At 31.6% G+C, this 26,003-nt stretch overlaps 3 protein-coding genes across 3 annotated transcripts; 2 read left to right on the top strand and 1 right to left on the bottom strand.

Annotated features, from left to right (window-relative positions):
* Positions 1 to 1,871: 1,871 nt before the first annotated feature.
* LOC11430218 (glycerol kinase) lies at positions 1,872 to 5,895 on the top strand. Its single transcript, XM_003604305.4, has 4 exons — positions 1,872 to 2,078; positions 2,758 to 2,979; positions 4,057 to 5,014; positions 5,445 to 5,895. The coding sequence occupies exons 1-4, from the start codon at positions 1,945 to 1,947 to the stop codon at positions 5,688 to 5,690; spliced, it is 1,560 nt and encodes a 519-aa protein (XP_003604353.1). The 5' UTR covers positions 1,872 to 1,944; the 3' UTR covers positions 5,691 to 5,895.
* Positions 5,896 to 7,544: 1,649 nt separating this feature from the next.
* On the bottom strand, positions 7,545 to 8,114 carry LOC11430219 (receptor-like protein 9b). The gene has a single exon (XM_024782652.1). It carries the CDS (start codon positions 8,112 to 8,114, stop codon positions 7,545 to 7,547), a length of 570 nt encoding a protein of 189 aa, XP_024638420.1.
* An 11,918-nt stretch (positions 8,115 to 20,032) lies between these two features.
* LOC11430220 (VQ motif-containing protein 11) lies at positions 20,033 to 20,994 on the top strand. Its single transcript, XM_039832863.1, has 2 exons — positions 20,033 to 20,102; positions 20,191 to 20,994. Exon 2 carries the CDS (start codon positions 20,215 to 20,217, stop codon positions 20,755 to 20,757), a length of 543 nt encoding a protein of 180 aa, XP_039688797.1. The 5' UTR covers positions 20,033 to 20,102; positions 20,191 to 20,214; the 3' UTR covers positions 20,758 to 20,994.
* The last annotated feature ends 5,009 nt before the right edge of the window (positions 20,995 to 26,003 follow it).

Here is a 26,003-nt window from a genome sequence, read left to right on the forward strand (position 1 = left end):
TTATAGTAAAGTCACACGAAAAAATTAGGTTAAAATCTAGGGTTAATATTGCGTCACAGGTTAGCATTTAAAAATAAGAGATGACATTTTGCATAAATTAAATCTAGGGTTAATATAGTAAAGTCACACGAAAAATTAGGTTAAATCTAGGGTTAATATTGCGTCACATTAACGTTTATAAATAAGATATGACATTTTGCATAAATTAAATCTAGAGTTAATATAATTTGTTTAGTAAAATTAAGAAGAAAAATTATGTGCGATTTGTTTATTTTGATTTCCCTACCAATTAACGTTAACATTTTGATTAAATTAAATAGGGTTAATACAGTAATATTAAGCAGAGAAGTTATGTTAAATCTATGACAAAATTTTGCGTTCGAATTAACTTTAAGGAATAAGATATTATAATAGTTGTTATGTTATTTTTTATGCAGTGCTTTAGGCTCTGTGTTGCAAAATTTTGGTTTACGCAACTTTGATTTTCACATTTATAAAGGACAACAATTTTCCGTATTTATAATATTTCTTTTTCGGAACTAAATTTTTAAAAAAAATACGTTATTCAACCCGTGCGAAGCACGGGTTTGTAACTAGTTATAATTTATAAATTTCATATTCGTGTTAAAAAAATCTTAAATTTAACCATTGATTAAAGACTTAATTACACTTTTGGTCCTTGTGTTTTGGCCTACTCACGAAATTGGTCCTGCCCTTTTAAAACATAACAAAATAGTCCTTCAATTATCATTTTTGTTGCATTTTTCGTCCTACCTCCTATTTTCAAACTTCAGAAACGCAGAGAAATTGCAGTTTTAGGCGGTTTTAGACCTACTCCCTATGCTCAACCATGAAATCAACAAGAAATAAAACATGTGGGCACAAGGAATCTATTCTATTCAGCACACTAACCAAAAAAACCCTAATTTGAAACATATCTTAGAAATTAGGGTTTTTTTTATGTTAGTGTGTTGTATAAAATGGATTCTTTGTACCCACATGTTTTATTCCTTGTTTATTTCATGGTTGAGCATAGGGGGTAGGTCTAAAACTATTATTTCTCTGCGTTTTTGGAGAATAAAATGGGGGTAGGACGAAAAATGCAACAAAAATGATAATTGAATGACCGTTTTGTTATGTTTTAAAAGGATAGGACCAGTTTCATGAGCAGGCCAAAACACGAAGACCAAAAGTGTAATTAAACCTTTATTAAATTATATGTTTATAGTAACCAAAAACAAAATTATAAGTTTATAATTTTTCAAACTGTACTGAGTTTAGAGTGTGAGATTACAAAAATGTATGATTTCACAACTTATAAATTTAAATTTAATTTAAAAGAAATAATATTTATACAATTGCATAATATTCTTATCTCCTCTTTTCTTTTCTCTCTCTTTATTATTCTTACAATTGGAACCAAACCTACAAAAGAGCAACCACTAGCCACAACCAATTTTTAATTGCGTTGATTATAACAGTTGGATTTCACGTGAATTGGGAGCAGTATCAAATCACAAAAAGAGATAAATCAGTTAAAATGAAGAAATAAGGTGAAAATGGCACAATAATAATACTGTTTCCAAAAGTGAAATAAAAAATAAGGCACACTATAGTAAACCAATAAAAGCGGAGAGAAAGTGGAAAATGAGTGATTACCGATAATAAATAAGACTTTATCCTTTTATTTTATTTTTTTTGTCAAGAAAAAGCCTTATCCTTTATCTACAAATAAATAAATATTAAAAAAATTACTATATAATAAAGTTGATAAAGTTGGTGATCGTTCATTTATCTAAACACGTGGATTGACATCAGCAGCATTCCAAAAGAAACGGCATCCATTTATTAGTCAACTACGATAAATACAATGTCTTACTTTTGTTCATCAAATCACCACAAACCAACATCATCGTATTGCAGAAGAACAAGAACAAGACAAACATGTCTAAAGAAGATGTTTTCATTGGTGCAATTGACCAAGGAACAAGCAGTAGCAGGTTCATAATATATGATAAATCAGCTCAACCAATTGGATCTCATCAGGTTGAATTCACTCAGTTCTATCCACAAGCAGGGTAATTTTCATTATCATCACCTCGTTTTTCTTTTGTAATTATGGATGCCCCCGGCCCCATGTTTGTTTTGTCGTAAAGTTTTGTTTTTTCATTCAAAATTTTGATGGGTTGGTAAGTATGGTCACACTCCATTTTTGTTTTCATTGGAGTGATCGGTCATTTTGATTCTTGAATGTGTGAGACGATTTTACTATGATCCATGAATGTATCAGATTTACAAAAACATGCCTAAATTTGTCTTTTGATCCTCGAATGTGTCTATTGTTAGTTAGTTCGGTCCATAAAAGACACCCTTGAAGATGCTTATGTAATCTGAGAACCTAGTTGCAATGCTGTAAAAAGATTCCACATTTAAACGCTGTATTTGATTTCACCCATCGATTTGAGATTGGTTGGTTCAGATTACACCTTCACTAACGAGCCCGATCATTGATTCAAGATCGAGCGGTTGAAATCAATAACAGTGGCACGTGCGTGTAATCCAAATGACACGTTCGTGGACTATAATGATAGTGCGCTAAAATGACTATTTACTCTTTTCATTGTAATATTTCGTTATTTTGTTGAAAATATTGATGGATCGGTAATTATGGCAGCATCCTATCTTTGTTTTAATGGTAAAGTTTTGTTCTTTTGTTGAAAATTTTGACAGGTTTGTGTTTGTTTGTTGATTTAACAGATGGGTGGAGCATAATCCAATGGAGATATTGGAGAGCGTGAAGGTTTGTATTACTAAGGCAGTGGATAAGGCAACAGCTAACGGGTTCAACGTGGACAAAGGATTGAAGGCTATTGGTCTCACCAATCAAAGAGAGACCACTCTTGTTTGGAGCAAATCCACCGGCGCTCCTCTTCACAATGCGCTTGTTTGGATGGATGTTCGTACTACCTCTGTTTGCAGGTCCTCTTTTTTTCTTTTTCCTGAATTGATGCTTGATTGGAGTAAACGAAATCATTTCATTTTATTCTGTTGCATATATACACAAATCTTTGGATGTTTATGAGTATAATTCACTTGGCCAGGAGACTTTAAAAAACTTACATATACACAGACACCAAACACGACTTTGACAGTAATTTGAGAAAATGGAAGTCATTGAATGTAAACACGTGTGTCAGACACCAGATACATATTTATTTTGAAGTATCGGTGCTACATAGCTAGGATATTGATTTCTTGCAAGCAAAAATGCATGTATATATGACCATTGTAGGAAATGGGTTCCCCACGGCCAACGTTCATTACAGAGTCGTTATCTCAATTGTTGATCTAGATCAGACAGTTGAGATTCCGGGTTTTGAATTTGGCAAGATCACGACGTGAATCGTCTGATCTCTATCCAATGGCTTAGAAACACTGACTGCACTGACCTCAAGAAATCCAATCTGAAGGAAATCTGGGTCCGTCATTGTGAATAATAAAAACAAAATCTTTTAATCACACTATCTGCCCATTCTCTATGTTTGGATAAATCAAACTCTTAGAAAGTAAAACACCCTTAAATTGATCACTTTTTAAAGAACACATTGACGAGGTGAAAAAGACGGACTAGTTATAAGGAGCGTGTTGTTAGTATTTTTCATAATTTTTTTTATAGGTATGCTTAATCTAGGACCAATTGGGTCCAATGTGCCTTATAGATAAGGAGAGTATCAGGCCAATGAAAAATATTCACTCATATTTTTATGTGTAAAACATATCATCAGCTGTACAACTATCACCCTCCTGATTTCATTATATAGATCATATGATTTCATTTCAAACGAACTCATCACTTTAATGTGGTGGTAATTCTGTTTTTGAGGGATAAGGATCTGATTATTCAATGTTCTGAATTCTGATTATTTATTTCTTTCAATCAATCCAGTGCTAATCTTTTGATGTTAGTTCCATGGTTGAAATTGGTGCACTACTTCGTTCCTTTGTTTCTTTTTGTCATCCTGAGAAATGTTGTTGATGTTATTATTTTTGAAACAGGAGACTGGAAAAAGAGTTATCTGGTGGTAGAACACACTTTGTAGAGAGCTGTGGTTTGCCTATTAGCACATATTTCAGTGCTATGAAACTTCTGTGGTTGATGGAAAATGTGGATGCTGTCAAGGAAGCTATTAAGAAAAAAGATGCATTGTTTGGAACAATAGACACTTGGTTGATTTGGAACTTAACCGGTGGAGTGAAAGGAGGATTGCACGTCACTGATGCTTCAAATGCATCCCGAACAATGTTGATGAACCTAAAAACCCTCAACTGGGATGAATCTACCTTGAAAGCACTTCAAATCCCAGCTGAAATTTTGCCTAAAATTATCAGTAATTCAGAAATTATAGGCAATGTTTCTTCTGGATGGCCAGTTGCTGGTATCCCTATCGCTGGATGTTTAGGTGATCAACATGCAGCAATGCTTGGACAAGCGTGCCGTAAAGGGGAGGCTAAAAGTACTTATGGTACTGGTGCTTTCATTCTATTGAATACCGGTGAAGGAGTAGTTAAATCAAACCATGGTCTTCTGTCAACTATAGCTTATAAGCTTGGTCCGAATGCTCCAACCAATTATGCACTCGAAGGTTCTGTTGCTATTGCTGGAGCTGCGGTGCAGTGGCTTAGAGATGGTCTTGGTCTCATTACAACTGCTAAAGATATAGAGGCTCTGGCATTAGAGGTAGAATCCAATGGTGGTGTTTACTTTGTTCCTGCCTTCAATGGATTGTTTGCTCCGTGGTGGCGTGATGATGCTCGTGGGGTTTGTATCGGAATAACAAGGTATACTAGCAAGGCTCACATTGCTAGAGCCGTGCTTGAGAGCATATGTTTTCAAGTAAAAGATGTTATTGATTCAATGCACAAAGATTCTGGAGCAGATCAATCCAAGAAAGATGAGTTTTTGCTTAGGGTTGATGGTGGTGCAACTGTTAACAACCTGTTAATGCAGACTCAGGTTTGGACTAACTTTGCGTTTTGTTCTATGAAACTCTTTTGAACGGCGATATTTTGCCTTTCTTTATTTAAGCAAATAATTAAATTTTATGCTTATATTATATTGTTAATATATATTAAGGGAATACCAACTTTTGGTGTAACAAGTTTTTCTTCCAATTTCACCCGCTATTAAGACTATTTTGTTTACAATTTTTCCCTTCCTTACCCAATCAAAGAGAAAAAGAAAAATAAGTGACTGAAAAAAGCAGACTGACCGACATGTTAGTACTTGTCTGCACGTTAAGAAAATGTTTAGTACTTGTCTGCACATTAAGAAAATGTTAGTACTTGTCTGCACGTTAAGAAAATGTTTATCTTGATAGGTTGATACATAAACTTAGTCACTTTATCACATATATGATAGAATTTTGGTTGATAATGTTGGGCAGGCGGATTTGTTGGCAACTTCAGTAATTAGACCAGCTGACATTGAAACAACAGCACTTGGAGCAGCCTATGCAGCTGGATTAGCTGTTGGGATTTGGAAAGAAGATTTCGTTTTCGATTCGAAGGACTTGCTGAAGAATGCTAGTGTTTTCCGTCCTCTAATGGTTGAAGAAATTAGGAAAAAGAAAGTAGATTCTTGGGGCAAAGCTGTTAGTAGATCTTTTGACTTAGCAGATCTTTCTCTTTGAGATATAGTCTTGTGCAATTGTTATTTTATATTTTTAATGTCATCTACGTCTTGGTACACATTTTTAGCTTTTGGTTCATTTAATGAAAGGAATAAATATATGTCAATCATTTAACAAGATTGACATTTTGTTTTCATTTTGCTCCTTCATTCCTTTGTATATGAAGAACAGAAGAATTATATTAAAGAAATCTTTTTCACGTGTATGTGTAGTGTAACACCGCGATCTGTGATGCTTCCTAACATTATTTATTTATTTATTAAATATCTCTAGTAGAATGCAGCTTTCAGAAGCCAATGAAAACATGTAGGCACATTAAATTTATCAATGAAATGAAACCATAAGGCCTAGTGTTGGTCTTCGTTCTCTATGCCCTAGTGCTGTTCTTTGTTTTCTCTTAGCTCTGCAACTCAGGTATTGTGGGTCGTCGATTTCTTGCTATGAGTTTTGCTCTTTTTTCTTCTATTTTTGATTTGTTGGCTGATATTAACCCTATGTTCGGTTTGCGTTCTTATGGTATGATTTTCGCTTGTTCATATTGTTGTCTGTGATTTTTGCTTGTTAATGTTACTTGTTCCTGTTCATGTGTGACCTTGTTAGATGTATTTTTTTTCTCTAATATGTGTTCTTGATTTTGCATGCTTGTTCCTCTGGCTTTCTTTGATCAGGAATAAACACACAAGTATTAAGATAATTGTACTAGTCATTTAGTTTGGGAAAGTTGATTATGAAATTGAAGAAGTTAAATGTGGTTGGGGTTGCTGCTAATATGTATTGGAGGAAGAAGGGTTGTGTGGATTAGTGGGGTAATATGGATTCTGTGACAAGGAAGGTGTTTGGTATGCTGTAAATCTTCGAGGTCAATGATAAATGATTGGCAATTTTCCATGTTGGCAAAATGAAAATCAATAGAAGATGTTTAGAGTTGCATTGATGGGATGGTAAGAGAAATTACATGCTGAAGATTTTTTGTACACTGTCATGGTGGTGGTTACTCTATGGCAGTGGGAAACGGGCGCGGTTATGGTGCATAAGGAAATCCTTATGCACCCTGCATAAATTCAAAAATGGTTTATGTGAGTTGTACTTCAAAACCATTAGATGTACTTAATGGTTTCCAGCACCTTGCATAAGGATTTCCAGCACCCTGCATAAAATTATGCCAAAATCATTTTGCTGTGGAAATGGTTTCTGTGAGTTTTACTCCAAAACCATTTCTGGATTTATGCAGGGTGCATAAGAATTTCCTTATGCACCATAACCGCACCTGTGGGAAACGACTCAAAGCTAAATAAAATGAGTTAGTTAAATTATGTAACTATTACACTAATACGATTGAGACAGGAGAGTTGTACCTGCAAACACGCTCCGACGCCCAAGTCAGAAGGGAAATGAGAGGTTGAGAGGCTTCGAGGGAAATAATAAACTTACTTTGAACTGTATTGGAGTCTCTTTATATAGGCATAAAGGAGAATGTTTAGGCTTGGTTCCTTGTTGAGCCTTACCATGTAATCGAGTCTTTTTTAAGTGGATATAACCTTTTAGCCGGTCCGAAAACAGTTATGAATTGAAAAAACAAATGAATCTACTTCAAGAATGGAAACTTGAACTTTAATATCTAGCTTCGTAAAATCATGGTGTAAGTGACATTAGGTTACGAGAGTTGCATTTGGCCAAAAAGGCAGACATGTGTGAGATTGATTTTGACATGAATGGTCTCGACTATAATTATATTTTCCTCAAAAGTATTACATTACTTAAAGAAAAATGTTTCACAGGTATATGCAGTATATTTCAATCAAATACGTAAAACATTAGTTTATTACGAAGTTTTTCCAATCTTTAGCAATGTCACTAATGGAAAGCATTCTTAAAACACCTTGAGAAGCAATAAAATATACACATATCAACATAATAGAACCAAGCCATGCACCAATGAGAATTAACCCAAAGAATAATTATTGCCAACCCAATGACAAGTGTGACATAAGATGCAGCAAAACCCCAATAGAAGGACTCCATATCCATTGCAGTCTGATTTTGCATTGTCTCCAATGTTGAGAAAATGGTATCATTGCAGCTTATATTGAGAACAGATCCACAAAGATCTGAATTACCTCTATAGTTATTCTCATCAAAATTTGCAAACTGCATTGTGGTTGGAATTTTCCCAGACAATTTGTTGTATGAGACATTGAATATGGCTAAAGAGTATAAATCATTTAGGTTTTGAGGTATTTTACCACTCAAATTATTGTTGGAAAGGTCTAAACTTTCAATGTTTATCAAATTGGAAAAGCTTTCTGGTATTGATCCTGATAACCGATTGTGCGAGAGATTCAAGGCAATGATTTCTCGTAGTTCTCCGATCTCTGCTGGAATGCTACCACTCAAATTATTACTTGATAAATCCAATCCAGTCATTAAGTCCAGGTTACTTCCCTTGTAAGAAATACCTAAGGGAAATCAGGTTGCAAAGCTCATTTGGAATATCACCTTGTAACTGATTCTTTGACAATGAATGAACACTTAGAGTGTGTTTGGATGGGGGAATATTTTGAGGGAATGTATTGTTTTGAGGGAATTCAAATACTTTGGGGTGAATTCCATTGTTTGGATAATAATTTGAAGCATTTTCAAAATGATGGAAATTTATGAAGTATTTTGTTCAAGTTAAATTTAGAGAATTTCAAATGACACCTAAAAACTAAGAATTTCAAATTTCTTCATTGTTGTTATTTTTCATATTTTGCATTTTGGTCCTCAAATTTTCCAAAATTTTCCAAAAAATTGCAAATTGGTCCCTCAAATTTTTCAAAGATTATAATTTGACCCCTCAATTTTTTGAAATTTACATTTTGACCTATAATTTCAATTTTTAAATTTGGCCCAAAAAAATTAAAATTTATAAAAGTTGCCCAAAAATGATGACAATGAATTTTTTTATTACTTCATCCAAACAAAAGAATTGAGAAATGAAAGTAATTTAATTGAATCATTTAAATTGCCTAGAATTCTAAATTCTTTAAAATTTCTCAATTACCCCATCCAAACACACTCTTAGTTCTGTGAAGATTCCGATCCATCTTGGAATACAATGAAGATTTATTTGACACTCCATCTTCAATTTCTCCACTAAAGGAGTTATTGTTCAAATACAGCCATCTCAATCTTGTCCATGGAAACTGTTATGAGATATCCTCATTAGTATCAATGAGGTCAAATTGGAGATGAAATGACCAGTAAGTTCTCCAGAGAAGTTGTTATTTGACAAGTCAAGAGTCCTTATTTTTTGCATTTCACCAATGGATGATGGAAGGTTTACATAAGATAGAGTTGAAAATACCTCACCTATATGCTCTTGGAGCTGACCACCAATTTTGTTGTTTGAAATTTGCAAGTCCAATAATCCATGTTTGAAAGTTGGAAGCTGAAGAGTTCCTGTGAATGAGTTGTTCATCAAATACAAGTTCCAGCATATTCTTCATTCCACATAGTCCTGTGGTACTCTAAGGTTTGGAATTGTAACCCTTCCAAGCAAGAGATCCGTGACACTTGACACGCTCCCAAAAACAGCAATCAGCTTCACTATTATAATCCCATGCATGATGTAAGACTATTGTATTGACTAGTGTAGTTTGTAATCAAGAAGGTCTTGAGATCTAACAAACCCAACTTTTCTTTCTCTAAACACCCTTCTAATTCCTTCGCATGAAACAAAACAACAAGAATCCATAATCACAAGTGATATTTGATAATAAACTTCTCCTGTATTCTCTTATGCTTCCTTTGTGACAAATAATGGATCATATGTATATATAAGACTAATTGGTGATAGAAATTAGATTATGGTACCATTATTCATGCATTATTTTTAACTCTATTAGAGTCAAAGTCGAAATTTCTATGCGATTTCACCTAGTCAATTGTATAATACTTTTTTAGCAGCATCTAGGGAGTTGATTTTTATTTTATAATGTACAAGTCAATGGAAGTTTGGAAGTTTCATTTGTTTTGATTGGTAGTTTTGTTTGTTTTGATTGGAAGTTTCATCTGTTTTGATTGTTGTAGTGTCACTACTAGTGTGTTTGTTATGTACTTTATGTTTGGTATGAGAGTAATAAAATTGTGGATAAATTATACCGAAAGTTCTTTAATTATTTAATTGTAATAAATTGGTAACTTTAACTAAATGAAAGAAATTATATGTCTTATTTAAATACAAGAAGAGAACAATTAGACTCTTTCTTAAACATAGGAAAAAAATAATACTAATATTATGAGAAACTATTTTTTTTCTCTTTAATTTTCTCTCACTCTCAAAATTTCTCTTTGTTGTTGTGTTACTTTGATTTTGGGGTGTTACAAATGCAACAAAGAATCTATCTTTCCAGTTATGAATCCTACATTTCTTTGCAATTAGTTTTTAAGGTTATTTTGGTCATTACAACAAAGTCATTCCCTCTATTCTCTCTTTTAGATTATTTTCACTAAATGTATGCGCATGCAGTCATATGCGACTGTAGAGGATCATGGTTCTTATTTATAGGAGTGAAAAGTCTCTGGAATTTGCTTTGACGGCTCTGAGTTGCTTAACATATCGATCGGAAGATAGTTTTCTATTTGCAAACCTAATCCACCTATTCACAATGTACTTATTCGATATTTCATTTAAATTTCCCCCTTTTACAACACAAAATATGTGTCTATAAGATATTCCTTCAGCTTGAAACATTTTGCATGAGTATAATGTTTTTTAATAAGTGGACTATTTTTGAAGGCCTAATATTTGATTTATTATATGCATGTAATAAGGTCTTCTTAATTGGATTCAATCTTCTTGCCGATCTTAGAAACAACCTCTTCATGGGTGAAGCAAGGGCATGTGTATGACTTTCATGAAATCGAGCTATCTCATACCTACCTCTTTTCACCCCGTTTGAAAGCCCATTTGAAAATGGCATTTGCATTGCATCCTCTCTTGTAACACTCCGTTTAGATTTAACGGTAAGTTCACTTTGCTCTTTATCTTTTCTTTTATTTGGTAAATAACCTTCTTTCAAGTAAACAGAATATTTTCAATGTTTCACACAGTTTTTATCTTTAGTTTTCAATGATGAATCATCTATATGATCTCTCAATGGTTTAATTATCAAACCGTAGGCAATCCAAATACCAACACTATCTTCTTTTTCTTTTGACGTGAAATATATTTCATTAAGCAACCATATCGACAGCAACATAAGAAATAATACAACGAGGACAATTCTCAATTCAAATTGTGTCTGTCGAAGATAAAACAAACTTAACTAGATGGTGAATATAATCATTAGAAGTTTGTTTCACATGATCAACTAAATAATTAGAAAATGAAGATCTAACATTGCAACAGTCATCTGCAAGTAAGCCGATATAAGAGTAATCAACAACATAGTTATTCAATGCTTGATCCGCACTTATAGCATCCACAATAGGAGAGTCTAAAACATTTTAGACCTGGTACCTAATAGGTACCCCATTGTGGGGAAAAATTGAGGGTCTTAAAAGATGCAAAGTTTAAATTAAGACATCATTCTTAAACTGGCCCACATCACCTTTTTATTAAAATAATAATTAAAAAATGTATTAAAATAGATAGTGTATTAAATAAATAATATTGCTAGGACCCAATTAAATCTTTTGTTAGAGGGTCTCCATTAGAGTGATTGAGTACCTATTATTATTAAAAAATTATAAAAAATGATGTGTCAATGTGGGACCTCTTTAAGACCTCAAAGATGAGAGTCTTCATTGTAGATGCTCTTAACAAGTCACCTTCCATCACAACTGAGTTAGGTAATGTTGAAATCAGTCAAGTTGGCAGCCAAGAAAAATATCTTATTTCTTGACAAAAATTACCTTTATATTTTATCATAATACCAAAACTACATTATTTGCATCTTCTTATCCATCGGTGTTAAATTTAATATTCCACTTTTTTTAAGGATTTTCATTTGTTGATGTACACCAAAATAAAAATGAAAACACATATTTTATGTTGTGTACTTCTCTCAAAAAAAAAAAAAAAAAGTTGTGTACTAGGACAGTCTACACTTGTCCCCGAAGCAAAAAAAAAAATGAAAAATCATATATAATATATGATATTTTTTTTTGAGAGAAGTATATAATATATGATAGAAAATGATAAGATTAATTTAGTGTTGAATTAATTAATTACTTATAAATGTTGAAGATAATCAATTATATCCAAAAAAAAAATCTTTAAAAGTAACCTTTTATATACTTATCCATAATTTAAATTACTTATACAATGATATAATGTTTAATTACATCATGTAATTTATATGGATAGTTTGGAAAATTTGCTTGAGTCAATAAAATAAAAATTGTTTTGATAATCACGTGTACAAAAGTTAAATTGATTTTTATAATTCACGTGTACACACCTTAAATGACTTTTTTTATTGAACGGTTGGAGTAGTATACAGAACTGATTCATAAAATTGGCTAGTGGTTCTTCTTAAAAAAAATATGGCTTAGTGGTTATCAATTGACTAGTGCATACTTAGTATAATGATTAGCTACACTAATTAATCACGTGCTATGGTAAACTAATGTGTTAAGACTAAAATATTCATATTACTTAAAATAGTTGAAAGTACAGTAGAGTTTTTAATTAGGTGATATATTTTTAATTAAACGATGATATCATTCACTAAAGTAATAAATCTAGTTAGTATTTTAAAATGACAAATAATTTAGAAAAAACATAAATATTTCAAATGTAATACTTATAGTGAGACTTGGGGATATAATTTTTTTGTTAAGAGCAGTCGTAGTTCTTGCATTTTAAATATGAAGAAGTGGGAAGTCTGGGGTTTGAACCCCGACTTCTACATGTAATTGTCCCTACAACTATCAACTGAGTTGTGCTTACAAGATGAGATATAATTCAATCAAGTAGTTTGTTTGGCACGAAAATGAAATTATTAAATTGAAAAATTAGGGTCTATTTGTTAGTTAACACACCAATACACATTAATATTTTCCTAGCTAGTTACACTCAAGTCTTCTTTGGCAATCATAGTGTCCTCCACAAACAACCCTTATGATTGAATGTTCCTTTGGCTTCATTCACACACAGAATGGATAATGGAATTGAAAACGATGGCTTTCTTTCTATAAGTGCTTCTTTTGACTACAAGAAAGAAGGGTGCTATTAATTTTTGTCAATTTTCCATAAATACTTACAATATGCTAGCTTATCTATTTTATATATCAAATACATAACTCACTTATTTTAGTTAACAATGGTGGTTAAAGTTTCTCTAAGTGGGCCAAGAAAATTCCAATTGGGCCAAGAAAAATCGAATAACCAGATCTTAAGCATGTGAAATGTACACGTGGTCGGTGTTTAATTAAATATCATAGTATGTATATAATATACATAATATAGCCATTTATATAGGTAGGATGATTCACATGCAATTTTGAGACATATTATTCCCCTTTATTCTTTGTTTTGTTTGCTTAAATTATGTTGTTAAATTTAGTGAAACATGAAGCATATATTCTTGGCACCTTATCTTTTCCTGAAAAGATGAAGTGTTTGAAGTTAAATAGTGAAGTCTAAAGTCTAAGTGTGATTGTATATGTGAAGCTTTTAGTGTGGATAAGAAATAATGTTCTCTCATGATGTACTGCAATTGGGAATTGTGGTATCTTAGAAAGGTGTCTACTTAACAAAAATGGTATGAAATGATTGGTGGATAACTAAGTTCTTAAAATATATGGTATAATTTGTTAGGTTGTGACATGGTTTCCAGAGTTTTTCTAGCGGATGTAGTTAAGAGGTGTGTTTTGTTGGTTGTATGGCGGTGCAAATATAAAATGTGAGAGACTCGTGTAGTGTCTCGGTCTTTTGGTAGTCCCTCTTCACGAATTTGTTGTGTTTCCGATGATCTTCAGACTCTCCAACAAGTGGTATCAAAGTCTTGATTCAACTTCGTAAAGAATGGATTATTTTGTTGGTTGTATGGCGGTGCAAATATAAAATGTGAGAGACTCGTGTAGTGTCTCGGTCTTTTGGTAGTCCCTGTTCACGAATTTGTTGTGTTTCCGATGATCTTCAGACTCTCCAACAAGTGGTATCAAAGTCTTGATTCAACTTAGTAAATGATGGATTAAATATAAGACGTGGAAGACTCACACTTGCAAGGGATATACAAGTATGAGAACATGTTTGTCGAGCTCAAATATGAGTAATTAGTCACAGCATATGTACTAAATGTTGGATGTATAAGAGAGACGAACCATATACCAAACACCTAAAGATTTTAAGTGAAATTTAATTCACCATTAATGGTCATATATAATTAGTCTCTATTTACTCTAGGGTTCTCCAAACTCCCCAACATAATTTGTGACATCTATCTATACATAAAGGTGTGTGATAGGATATGTAGAACCCATTCATTTTGTGGAAATATTTTCTATATATATTCTCTAAAAGTTGGGTTGATTAAACTAGTTAACAAGGAGAGAAAAAAAAAACTCTTAAATAAGTCATTGGGATAGAGAGAAGATTAAATGCTAGTTAGAGATAATTGATTTCAAGAAACAACAAAAATAATTTGTTGTAAATCTGAATTCAACCATACCAATAACAATGATATGTGGAGCAAGTATCAAATGAAACCGATAATCAAATAGTCCAAGCAACACCAAGATTTGGCTATCTAGTTTAGCCTAAAAATTAACCTACGTGTTGGAAAGAGAGAAGCTCTTTGATGCATTATTCACGAGTCTTTACAAGAGATAATTCACGAGCCTTTACAAGAGATACAAATAATTTAAAACAACTTAGCTTCAAGAGCTTTCCAAGAGCAATCCCTAATTGCTAACCCTTTTCCCAACTCTCAACTAAAAAGAAAATCGTAAGAGAGATCGAGAAAACTTTTACCCTATATAATGAATCTAACTAATCAAGATGTTTTAATGTGTTCCCAATCCAAGAATCTCACCCAAAATCACTCAACTTTTAACCCATAAAAATGTCCTCTTTTGGTCTTATAAGATATATCCAAGTTACACTATCTCTCTACTTGAAAACCATGCACAATGACTTAAATATGAGCTTCAAAATTTGTATAGGTCTCTTGCACTATGCACCACCCTCATTGTGGTCAAAGAGCCATTGCCAAAGGCGTCTCGCATTTAAGGCATTGAGGGTAGGCTTGAAAATTGCTTTAGAAATATGTCCTACTAGGTGCCTTGTAATTCGAACATGGGACATCCAATGTCCAACTTGTGAACATGCACAAATGAAATTTGAAATCACTCACAACAATTATCTACCTTGCCCTTAAATTGATGGTGATGCCGATTTAAACACTAACAATCTTGCTGCTTTCTCCATCCTGAGTATTGTTAACCCCACCTCTCAAAGATTATCAACGAGTGTTATTACCTCCACCTCAACAAGTTGATCAATGAGTGTTATTACCTCCAACTCTCCAAGATGATCATGAGTGTTTGATGTATCTCAAAACAATCACCTTCTATATGAAGGTCCACATGTATTTATCTACATTTTATAGTCCTACAAGCTTCACCAGTGCCTTTTTAACCCTTAGAATGACTTCATCCCTCTTGAAGATCTTGCATCCAACTACCCTAGAATTTTTAAATAACTTCACAAGTTTCACTATAATCTCTTCATCTCCTAGAGTAATCATTTATGTCCTCTTGAAGATCATCTTGTCGTCAATTATCCTTGGATTCTTAAGTGATCCACCAGGTCGTACCATACCTTCTTCAACCTCGAAATATCATATGTACTCTTGAACATTTCCTTACCCTCAATTAGAGTGTAACACACAAGGTCTTCATAGTCAAACCACTTTGGTGCCAATGTTGGTTGTCTTCTTCTAATTTTACTAATGGAGGATCCCACCTAAGCTGAGTTTTCTCCATCAAAGTTTCTAGGTAGGTAAATCTACTATGTATTTCGTCTTGTAACCTACAAACCTTGCCAAAATGCTATGAAATAAACTCTAAATCATTGCGAGTTTCCAAAATTATTGCTAACGAGTTTCAACTCTTTTGGGTTGATTTTTTTTCTTTTTAAAATTACCCTCAACTTTCAATACAAATAATACATATAACAAACTAGATGAGTATATATATTCTTACTTTTTCATTATCTCAATTATACTCTTAAACAATTTTTTCTATAATAAAGATTGTTGTTGGTGTCGTTAAAAAATTAAGAATTTAGATTATGTTTTTTTGTTATATTGTTGGTGTGATTGAAATAGATAATCATGGTTGGTTTGATTTATTATTATAATTTGAAAGCAAAAAAGTATTTATAATTTTACTTTTAATCAAAATCAAATTTTCATAAAAAAAAAATCGTCATAATTTTTAAACATTAACACAATAAAAATAGCGGAAAGACGGACACATGAGTGTCTGTCTTTTCGCTAATAAATAATAAAGAGTGTGATACGGAGAAAAACATTGATATTTAACGGATATTGTCAAACAATGTATAGTTGAGTTCAATCTATTTTTGCAAAATAACATATTTTAAGAGGGAGGAAGTAAAATGTACAACCTCAAACATGTTAAAAGTAATTCTAGAATATTTGAATACTTAATGCATATCTATCATCTAACTATATGTCTAATGTAAGTCAAGTAGTTAACTTTTGTCCCTAATAGTAAAACGAGTTGAAAATTTGGAAGACTACTGTAAAGGCAAGAAAGAAACTAAATATGTCAAAAAAGAGGTCAGAAATGAGAATAATCAAAACCATCCAAGCAAAGCAATTTGAAAGGAAGAAAGAGTAAAGCAAAGAAAACTAAAATGAACAAAGCCAAAATTAAGGAATCAATTGAGACAAACTTTTGTCCTCAAATGTCAAAGTGCAATTCCTCACGCAAGCTATGGGAAGGAAAATACGTAGAAAGAGAAAATTTACCCATCCCACCAATGTCCCACTAGATTTCCACACTATAATAAAAAAATTAAAAGAAAGACAAAATCACACGGCATAAATGAAATTTTTTAATGATATGTTTTATATAAATAAATTCTTAAAATTTTAATAACTTTTTCAACATTCAAAATTTTAATAAATAAATTCTTAAAAGTTATTCCAGAATTATAAAAAAATTATTTTGATATGTTTAGCCTAAAATTGATTATAACTTACTTCCATTGATCTCTAATATAAACAAATAAAAAAAAGTCAAACAAAATTGATTTATTAAGTGCAAATTTTCATTTTGATACATCAACATTTTTTTTATTTTTTATTTATATTTCAGACTGAAACAGTAAAGCATGAATGGATTTTTTTTCTTCATAATAAGTCAATCAAAGTATGTTCATAACTTTGACTTGATTTTAATATGTGTAGTGCTACTAGAATTCAAACACAAATTCTCTAAATCCCTTCTCCTTATGGAGACAAGTTACTTCCACTTGACCAATACCACATTGGTTGTTCGTTTTTAATGTGTTTAACCAGTGTTTCGGAGACGTTAATTAACATTTTTCTTAAAAATATCAATAGTATATCTTTTTCTCGTGACCACACGAGTGTATGTCATAGATGCGAAAAGCAAATGACTCTAATTTGTAGGGTAGAGAAGTTTTCTAATAAAACACTAACAAATCTATCTTACAACCGAGTCACTCATAAATTTAAACTTATCTTAGAAGATCAATGTGAAGAAATCAAAATCAATTGATTCTAGAAATTAAGATTTAAACTTTTGCCTCAAAACATAATTCTTTTTCTAAAACTTTTTGTTAATTTTATTTTTACACAATCAAAATATTCATTATTTATGTTTAATTCATTTTCAATAAAAAATAATTTTATAAAATCAATATTTATCATCAGGGCCGTTCCTACAATATGGAGGCTCAGTTCTATCAGTGATAAAAGGCCCTAATAAAATAAAAACGTTTTTTTTTTTAAAAACAATATTCTATTTAAATTTTTTAAAAGATAAATACAAGGTGTCGTATATATGCGATACATCCAAAGGTAAACATCACTATCGTATATATGAGGAACCTCAAACACTCCAAAAAAAACACTGACCTAACACCAAAAGCAAGAGGACCCAATTCTAATAAGCCTAAAACAAGATAACAAAAGAGAAAAATGAAATCAAATCGGGGAAGAAGAAAAGGAAAGTCTGATGGAGTGATGATGATTGAACACATGGTATAGAGACAAAGTTAATAAGGGAAAAAAAAATTAATAGGATAGTACTTAGTAGTACTACTGGACTATAATTTTTTTTTTTTAAGACCCATACCTTAGGAAGACCCAGCTCCATTGAACTCCTTGCATATCCTATATCATATAAGATTCAAACACATAATTTTTAAATTTGAATATAACATTTAGTAAAAAATGGACATAACACTATGTACCCAAAAAATGAACATAATATTCATGTGATAAGCTGACAGAAAAATTTATGAATAGAATAGAATTGTTCACGTCCAAAGCTAGCCAAAAATTTGATTTTTCTGATCAGATTCTGACCAAACTCAGACGGTGCCCTCAGATAGATAGATATATAGTTTACCACTTTTTCTCTTATTTTTTTCTCATTTCACTTTCTATGTTTATATTGATGATTATTTCTTTCTTGTACTATAGAAGATAGATAGAGAGAGAGGGGGCTTGTTCTGTTGTTTTGTTGGTTCATTGTTTTTCAATGCCCTGCTGACCCCGCAGGACTGATTATTCAATGCCAGCTTTGCATCATTTATTGTTCCTTTTTTCAAATTCAAACTGGACCACCGTTGAGTCTCTCTTGCACTAATTTCCCTTATTTACTCCATTCATTCATTACCCTTCTTTACATTCAAATATTCAACTCATTCAAGTGCTAGTAATAAAAGTAAAAATCACTAATGTCAAACTATAGGGACATACATAATTGACAGATATTTACGTCTCTTAACTATTTAGTTTAAAGTTTGATTTTTGATCGGTAAATATGAAAAAAAATGTATATTAAGAGATGTCGACTCCTTAAATAGATCTCACTCATTTAAGATATCAATCTTTGAAATAATGTAGTTACGCATGAGAGGATAGCATGGTTTGTCAAAAATATAAAAATATTAATTGATAAGGAATTGCCATTATTTGCATTATTAGCAATCATGTTATGAAAGAAAATACAAAAGACGCAGCCAAATTAGAGTTGCTCCGCATGTGCATTGCCATAAGATGATAATTAATTAGATTTTTAGACTATAATTGAATTTACTTTAGTTCTCCTACATTAATGGACTCAAACTATGGATGGAAATAATTAGTGTAGAAATATGTTTTATATATTTTGAGTATATAAATATATAAGAGTAACGATTGAGGGATAGCCTTCCAAAAAGCTCTACTCTCATTATCTGGATTTGAACTTTAAACATATGATTTAAAAGCTCAAGCTACCAAGGCCATTTGAACCAAGAGATTGTTGTAATTAACAAGATTTCCATCAAGAAGCTTTTGTGCGACTTTTGCAGTAAACTTGAGTAATACTCACAGCTTACCCTCAATCATGATAATGAATTTTTACTTGCAACGATAAAAGAAAAGATATCAAGTTCCACTCACTAAAAAGTTACCCCATTTTTTTGAAAAAGCTTCAAGACAAAATGCTCTTTTGTTTAGCCAAAGTTTCCATCTTACCTTTTTCATTTTACATACCAATAGTGTGTTGAGTTGGTGTTTGCAACTTCTAAAGTCAAACACCAAAGGAGTGTTGAAGAGGTAATTACAAGTTCTATACGGGAATGGATTTCATCAGGTCACTCTTTAAGCATTTTAAAATAAGTTATTATTGTTTAAAAATATCAAATATTTTGATTTATAATATATTGATTACACATATTTTCATAAATACTTATTACTTATGATTCTTAAACAGTACCCTAAGAACGAAAAACTTTAAATTACAAATTGAAAACCTAATTGAGATTAATTTCATAATCGATCCAAGTGAGATTAGTTTCATAATCGATGCAAGTAATTGGTTATACTCTTGAGCAAATAAGATGCCAAAATACTTTACCTACATTAGTTTTCTAAAAAAAAGAGATGATACATACCCCTTTGACATGATTAAATAATTTGTACAATGTCTTTATCACAATTTAAAAATAACAAAATTAAGTGCTTAATTACTAAAATGAGAAAGGTGGTAAAAGTTTTCACTTTCTCTTTTCATTTTTTCTCCTTATATATATCACTCTTTCAACACACGCCACTCTACATTGTCATAAAGCAAAGCAAACACTTCTTCTAATCCTCACACAAATCTCTCTCTTTCTCTCTCTCTCTCTCTCTCTCTCTCTCTCTCTCTCTCTCTATAAATCCCCATACTTCATTATTTTCTTCCCGCTTCCTCTCTTCAATACCCCCACTACCCATCTCTCACAAGCAACAACAATAACAATCTCTCTCTCTCTCTCTACACAACCATGCATTCACCAACATATGGATCCGACCTAACAACACAACCAAACACAACCTTTGTACAAGCAGACCCATCAAATTTCCGACAAGTTGTTCAAAAACTAACCGGAGCATCACAAGACCCATCAGCCCAAAAACTCCCACTAACACTCCCATCTCGTCTAACAGCCCAAGCCCAAGCCCAAGCCCACCGTCCTCTACCAACAACCACCATGGAACCACCAATGGGCTTAAAAAAACCCAACTTCAAACTCCACGAACGCCGTTCTAAAAAACTCCAACTCAACGTGTCGGAAAATCCCATGATGTTCCAAAACAACAACAACAATAACAACATGCGAAGTGTTGTTATGGCTTCACCAGTTTCACCATTGGAATATTACTATAGCCCAAAATCACCACATGAAAATGAAGAAAAAGAAGAAGAAAAAGTTATAGCTGAAAAAGGTTTCTATTTGCACCCCTCTCCTAGAGCTTCTCAGCAACAACCACCTGCACTTTTACCTCTTTTTCCTTTGCATTCTCCTTCCTCTCAATCTCATTCTTAATTAATATAAATAATTAATGTTGTATTTTTTTTTTGGGAGTTGATTGTATTTTTTTTAATTTTATTTTTGCAATTATAATTAATTAACTACTAATTATTTTATTTTGCTAGATTGATTTTTTTCTTTAATTAGAGATGTACTTTTATTATGTATTGCGTGTGTCAGTCAGTGTGTGTAGCTGTACTGTGAATAAATACTGTTCTGTTGATTCTACGTTGACGAGTTTGGTTTTTCTCATATATATTCCTATTCCTATTATTATATAGTATAAAGTATATGGTGTACTTAATTGGTAATAATTTAAGATAGATTTCTTTGCAGTTTCATTTTCATATTGGCTTTTCTTAAACGTGAATGACGTGCTAAGAAGTTGATTGAGAGTTTAGCTTTAAGAAGCAATTAACCGTTGAACTCTAAAACACGGATTATATTCATTTAATTTATCTCTACTTTTAATGCATGACGTACAGTGAGATCATAATACTCTACTCCTGTTTATCAACAAATAAGGAGGTATTTAAATATGTAAGAAAAAATTAGTAAAACTCATAAATAAATGAGAGAAAAATATATTGATTAATGAGAAAAATTGTTATTACATGAAGAGATGCAACAAGATTTATCTAGCTGATGAGAACAATTAATTAGTTTAACTTAACTAGTGCAACTATTATTGTAACATGCATCAGTAAAGGTATTTCATATTAAGTTAATTTAAAATGTATCCAAATTTTTGGAGGAGGGGAAAAATTGTTTTAGAAATGAAACATTTAATTTAATTGTTTTCAAGTAAAATGAATTTTGATTTGAACTTTTAAATTTATTGAAATTATTGCTTGGAGAAGTGGCCGTCGGGTTTTCTGTTTGCAGTAGTTATGTGTGGTTGCAACTTGCAACAGAAGTATGCATTGAATTCAACCCTCTCTAATAATGCACACCAAAAGCCGTTTAAATTCCCTAAAAAAAAAAAACCGTTTAAATGGTTGTGGGTAAGCTCAATTCTGCCCAAGGCGAACTTATGTGTAGGTGTGGGAAAACGAATCGAGCATGTCAGATTGATCTGTTTAACCTACCATAGATAGACTAAATTGAGGTTTTGAGCTCAATCCCTTAAGTTGACTTGTCCCGTTTAACACGTTAATAAAAGTGGGTCGGCCCGTGGGCTAGCTTAATATAAAAACTATAATTTTTTTATTGAGAAATCATATGAATTATAACATCAAATCATTAGTCCGCAATTATAAATTTTGTTGTTGGAGATTGTTTTGGTAATAACAACAAATCACAATTATAACTCAATAATTTTAAAATTTTGGTAACATCAACAACAAATTATGAAATTTTATTATTGTTGTAAATATGAAGTCAAACTCGACTGTCTAAGTTGGCCCACTCTGCCTCGTCTCTTTTTTGACTGTTAAAAGTGGGACAGATCGATCCGTTTTGTCATTTCTACTTATGTGTCTTGGGATTATTGCATGACAAACCACTTAACTCTTCACATGTCCATTCTTTGCCAAAGTGTGGTCTTCTATTTTTAATCGGGTGGGTATACATATGTAAGTCACAATGATGCTTAAGGTAATTTGTTGCATTTGGGGATTGTTAAATGGTAAGAAGATGAGGAGCAGCAGATTATTAATATGGTGTGCTACAATTTGGACATTTGGTTAGCAAGAAATCAGGTGGTGTTTCAAGGAGAAATAGTCGATTGTGATAAAATTATTCCACATATTAAGAAATTATCATGGGATTCAGAACAACCCAATAATATTTAATAATAAGTGGTGTCTAAAGCAATGTTGAAATTATGCGGCCATTTTATGTTAAAATATGAGGCATTCTCGCTTGCAAAGTCTAAAGAAAAATAGTTTTTTTTGTTGATGGATCAAAAGTGAAAGCTTTAGCGACCTTACCCTTGAGTCGGCGCTGATGGAGTTGACTAATAATGCAAAAAGAAAAGAATTTAGGATTGCAAGACTCACATTGGTACAATGATCCATTCCAATATATTAGATTGATATTGTCATAATTGTATATGGGTTGGAGTATCCCTTACTCCTTTAATAAAATCTTTGAGAAAAAGACATAAAATTTGGAGTTTTTGTCTCAATATTTAATTAGGGCTAATCCTAATTAGATTTCAGTGTCATGAGTGAACTGAGAATTCTAGTCGTATATTCCACTTCGTTTTTCAATTTTCTTTTATAATTTTCAACACCTACAATACTTTTTTAAAACTTCTCAAAAACAAAGAACGAAAAATCAAAACAATCAACATACAATCCTTCGTTTTTCTTCAAATCCACTTCTAATCCATCAAATTTTTTAAATTTCAAAGATTAAAGCAAAATGCCGGTATACATTTCCTCTTATTTTGCATTTCATTGTAGTCATTTTTTTTCTTCTTATGCACTAGCATCGTTTAGATTTTAAAATCAAGTGTGTGTTTCATTTGTAGGCAGGAAGGTTCATAATTCTTTCTTTGATAAATTCTCGAAGAAATTGTCCCATTCGGGGCCAATGGATGGGGAGTTTTTCTAGGTGTTTTTTATTTTATTTTTTAAATGTTAGTATAGAACAATTAAATTCTAAAAATTGCTTGTTTGACCAAATAATCTTAATAAAATAATGTTCATCTACTTACTTTTTTTGTTGGGTGCAATTATATTTATATTTGTATATGAAGTAAATATACTCATTTCTTTAGTTGGTGAATACCTTCTAACTTTCTTTTACAATGCATGTGTATTATTTTTGGTTGATCAATGTAGATACATGATCTTTTTATACTGATGTTTGTATAATTGTTGACCTCTTGTATAAATACAGGAGTTGAATAACTATAAAGTGGTTGATTGATTTCAAAATCTTCTGAATTGGTACGTATTAATGTAGCAATTTAGATCACATAGTTATAATCAAATCAAACATTATGTTATATATATCCACAGAGAAAATAATCATAATTATACCACAAACATGGATTGGAACGTCTAGAGAAAGTGATTTATACTTTCACAACATATTCAATATTAAATCTCAATTGAAAGAGATGTCTACTGAAAATAAATCATTAACCATAATCATACAACTAAGGTGGACAAGAAAAAAATGCAAAATTATACCGAAAAATTAGTGCAGTATTTTTTTTTTCTTTTTTGAGAATAAAATTCTAGTATTGAATTTATTGTATTTTGAAGAAGAAGAAAATTATATGTGGGTCCGTTTGAATTAGCTTATTTTAGAGCTTATGCAAATAAATAAGCTTTTATGTGTTATTTATAACTTTGTTAAGGTATATTATAAAAAAACAGTTTATGAAGATACAATTTTCATTAGTAAGAGCTTATAGATTAAAATAGAAACCTATGTATTTACATAAACTATTTTTCATAAGCCTAAAATAAGCTCAATCCAAAGGGGGAAAACTAAAAGCACAGATTTTGGATTGAAAGTGACATAACTGCTTCCCCAAAATTTCTGATTATGGAATACAATTTCAGATCAACTGCATTTATCCATTATTAGATTAGATAGAAAAGGTAATCCACAAGTTGTGCTCTTTTGTTATGAACATGATTTGGATGTGGTGAATTGATATAGTGAGATCAACATATGGATTGTGACATAGTATCAAACCCTAATAGAGAAAACAATCTATGAACCGTATTCTTTCCCTGATTTTTTGGGTAACATTTCATAATTTATGGTCCTACTAATAATCAAATCAAATTCAGTAAAACAGTCTCATAGATGCATGCATACAATCCTAATTATGTCACAAGTTGATCCTCTATAGCATTTCAATTACCAAGTTACTTTATCATAAAAATTATTAGTAGGGTGAATTTTATTTGTAGTCGTGCATTTCCCTCAAAGTAATTTGTAAAGGAAGATGAAATTTGCCATGCTTCACTAAAAATTGTGGTGCTTTTGTTAATTTTTTAGCTCATCCAACTAACATTCAAATCCTCTAAAAAAAAATCTAATATGTCCAAATTATAGTATGAAAGATATGAACGCAAGTCAACATCGAAACTGCATGTTGTAGTACAATGCATTGAAGTTGTATTGGAGCTTCACGTAGATAAGATTCATAGACACTTGACTATATATAACTGTTGTGTCATTTAACATCATGAAACTCATTTGAACTTTGTTTCATCGTATTTCAAACTACGCTATTACTTTACAATGACCCAATCAAAAATATCCCACTAAAAAGTGATTTTGTACATCATATCTATTTATAGAACTAATATAATTTCACTAGGTCAACCTAATTGAATATTTCACATTCAGCTAATACATTTTTTTTAAAGCACAAGATATTAATACCGTAAATTGTTATTTAACTCCCTTTCCCAAATTATCTAATTTGGGATTGAATTTCACTTTCTAGTTGCATGCAAGTTGGAAATGACTTGTAAATGAAGTTGGATATCTTTTGACTTATATGCACAAAACAGAGAATATGCATTGCCAAATTTTAATTGATACAACCTAAACACCTATGGCACGACATTTTAATTTGTTTTTGACATTTTAATTGAAACTGCAAAGCTTATGATTTGTGACATTGTCATTGGAACATAGTTTTCATGTCTCTAATTGGACAATACACATGCTTTAATAAACTAATGATGGAGAAATCATATTCTACTGATTTTGTTAAATGTTTTACACATCCATACACAATATTACTATTATTTTGTATTAAATCCATAGCTTTGTAATTTGTTAGTGATGTAACAATCAAATAGGCACGTCTCCAAGAATCCAACAAAGAAAAGTACATTACATCTAACCAAAAATATAAAAATTTAGAAGTTAAGTAAATCACTCCAATAACTTTGGCCCCCCTTTTTGATCCTTTCTATTTTTGACAAACAATAATGCTTTAAGATCCCACCATCCAAAAGTCACAAACTGATATGATGCACCATGATGATTTGCTCAATGTTTTCACCTTCAAGCTATTCTTCAAACTACTATGCAGTGGTTATAACCTACTAAGATGTGATGTGCCTCAACTTTATATGGTAAATTGATTAAATATCTTCATAATTATAGTGGAAGAAATAGGCCCAAATGTGGTATTCCTTGATATACTTTACAAAATATGGAGTGGTTTTCAAACTATATCTATATTTGAAGATAATATTCAACAAGCATACTCTATATTTGGACTTAAAGTGTAAGGTTTGTAAAATAAAGCTAACAGAAAAAATTAACCTTGGTAT

The sequence above is a fragment of the Medicago truncatula genome, chromosome 4 (assembly GCF_003473485.1).
Source record: "Medicago truncatula cultivar Jemalong A17 chromosome 4, MtrunA17r5.0-ANR, whole genome shotgun sequence".
NCBI classification, from domain to species: domain Eukaryota; kingdom Viridiplantae; phylum Streptophyta; class Magnoliopsida; order Fabales; family Fabaceae; genus Medicago; species Medicago truncatula.

Bases quoted from the DNA above. Each gene is read 5' to 3' on its own strand.
- LOC11430219 (XM_024782652.1), bottom strand. From the start codon at position 8,114: ATGACTGGATTGGATTTATCAAGTAATAATTTGAGTGGTAGCATTCCA.
- LOC11430220 (XM_039832863.1), top strand. From the start codon at position 20,215: ATGCATTCACCAACATATGGATCCGACCTAACAACACAACCAAACACA.
- LOC11430218 (XM_003604305.4), top strand. From the start codon at position 1,945: ATGTCTAAAGAAGATGTTTTCATTGGTGCAATTGACCAAGGAACAAGC. The intron at 2,980-4,056 runs GTCCTCTTTTTT...TTTTTGAAACAG, and splicing joins CGTACTACCTCTGTTTGCAG to GAGACTGGAAAAAGAGTTAT. The intron at 5,015-5,444 runs GTTTGGACTAAC...AATGTTGGGCAG, and splicing joins ACCTGTTAATGCAGACTCAG to GCGGATTTGTTGGCAACTTC.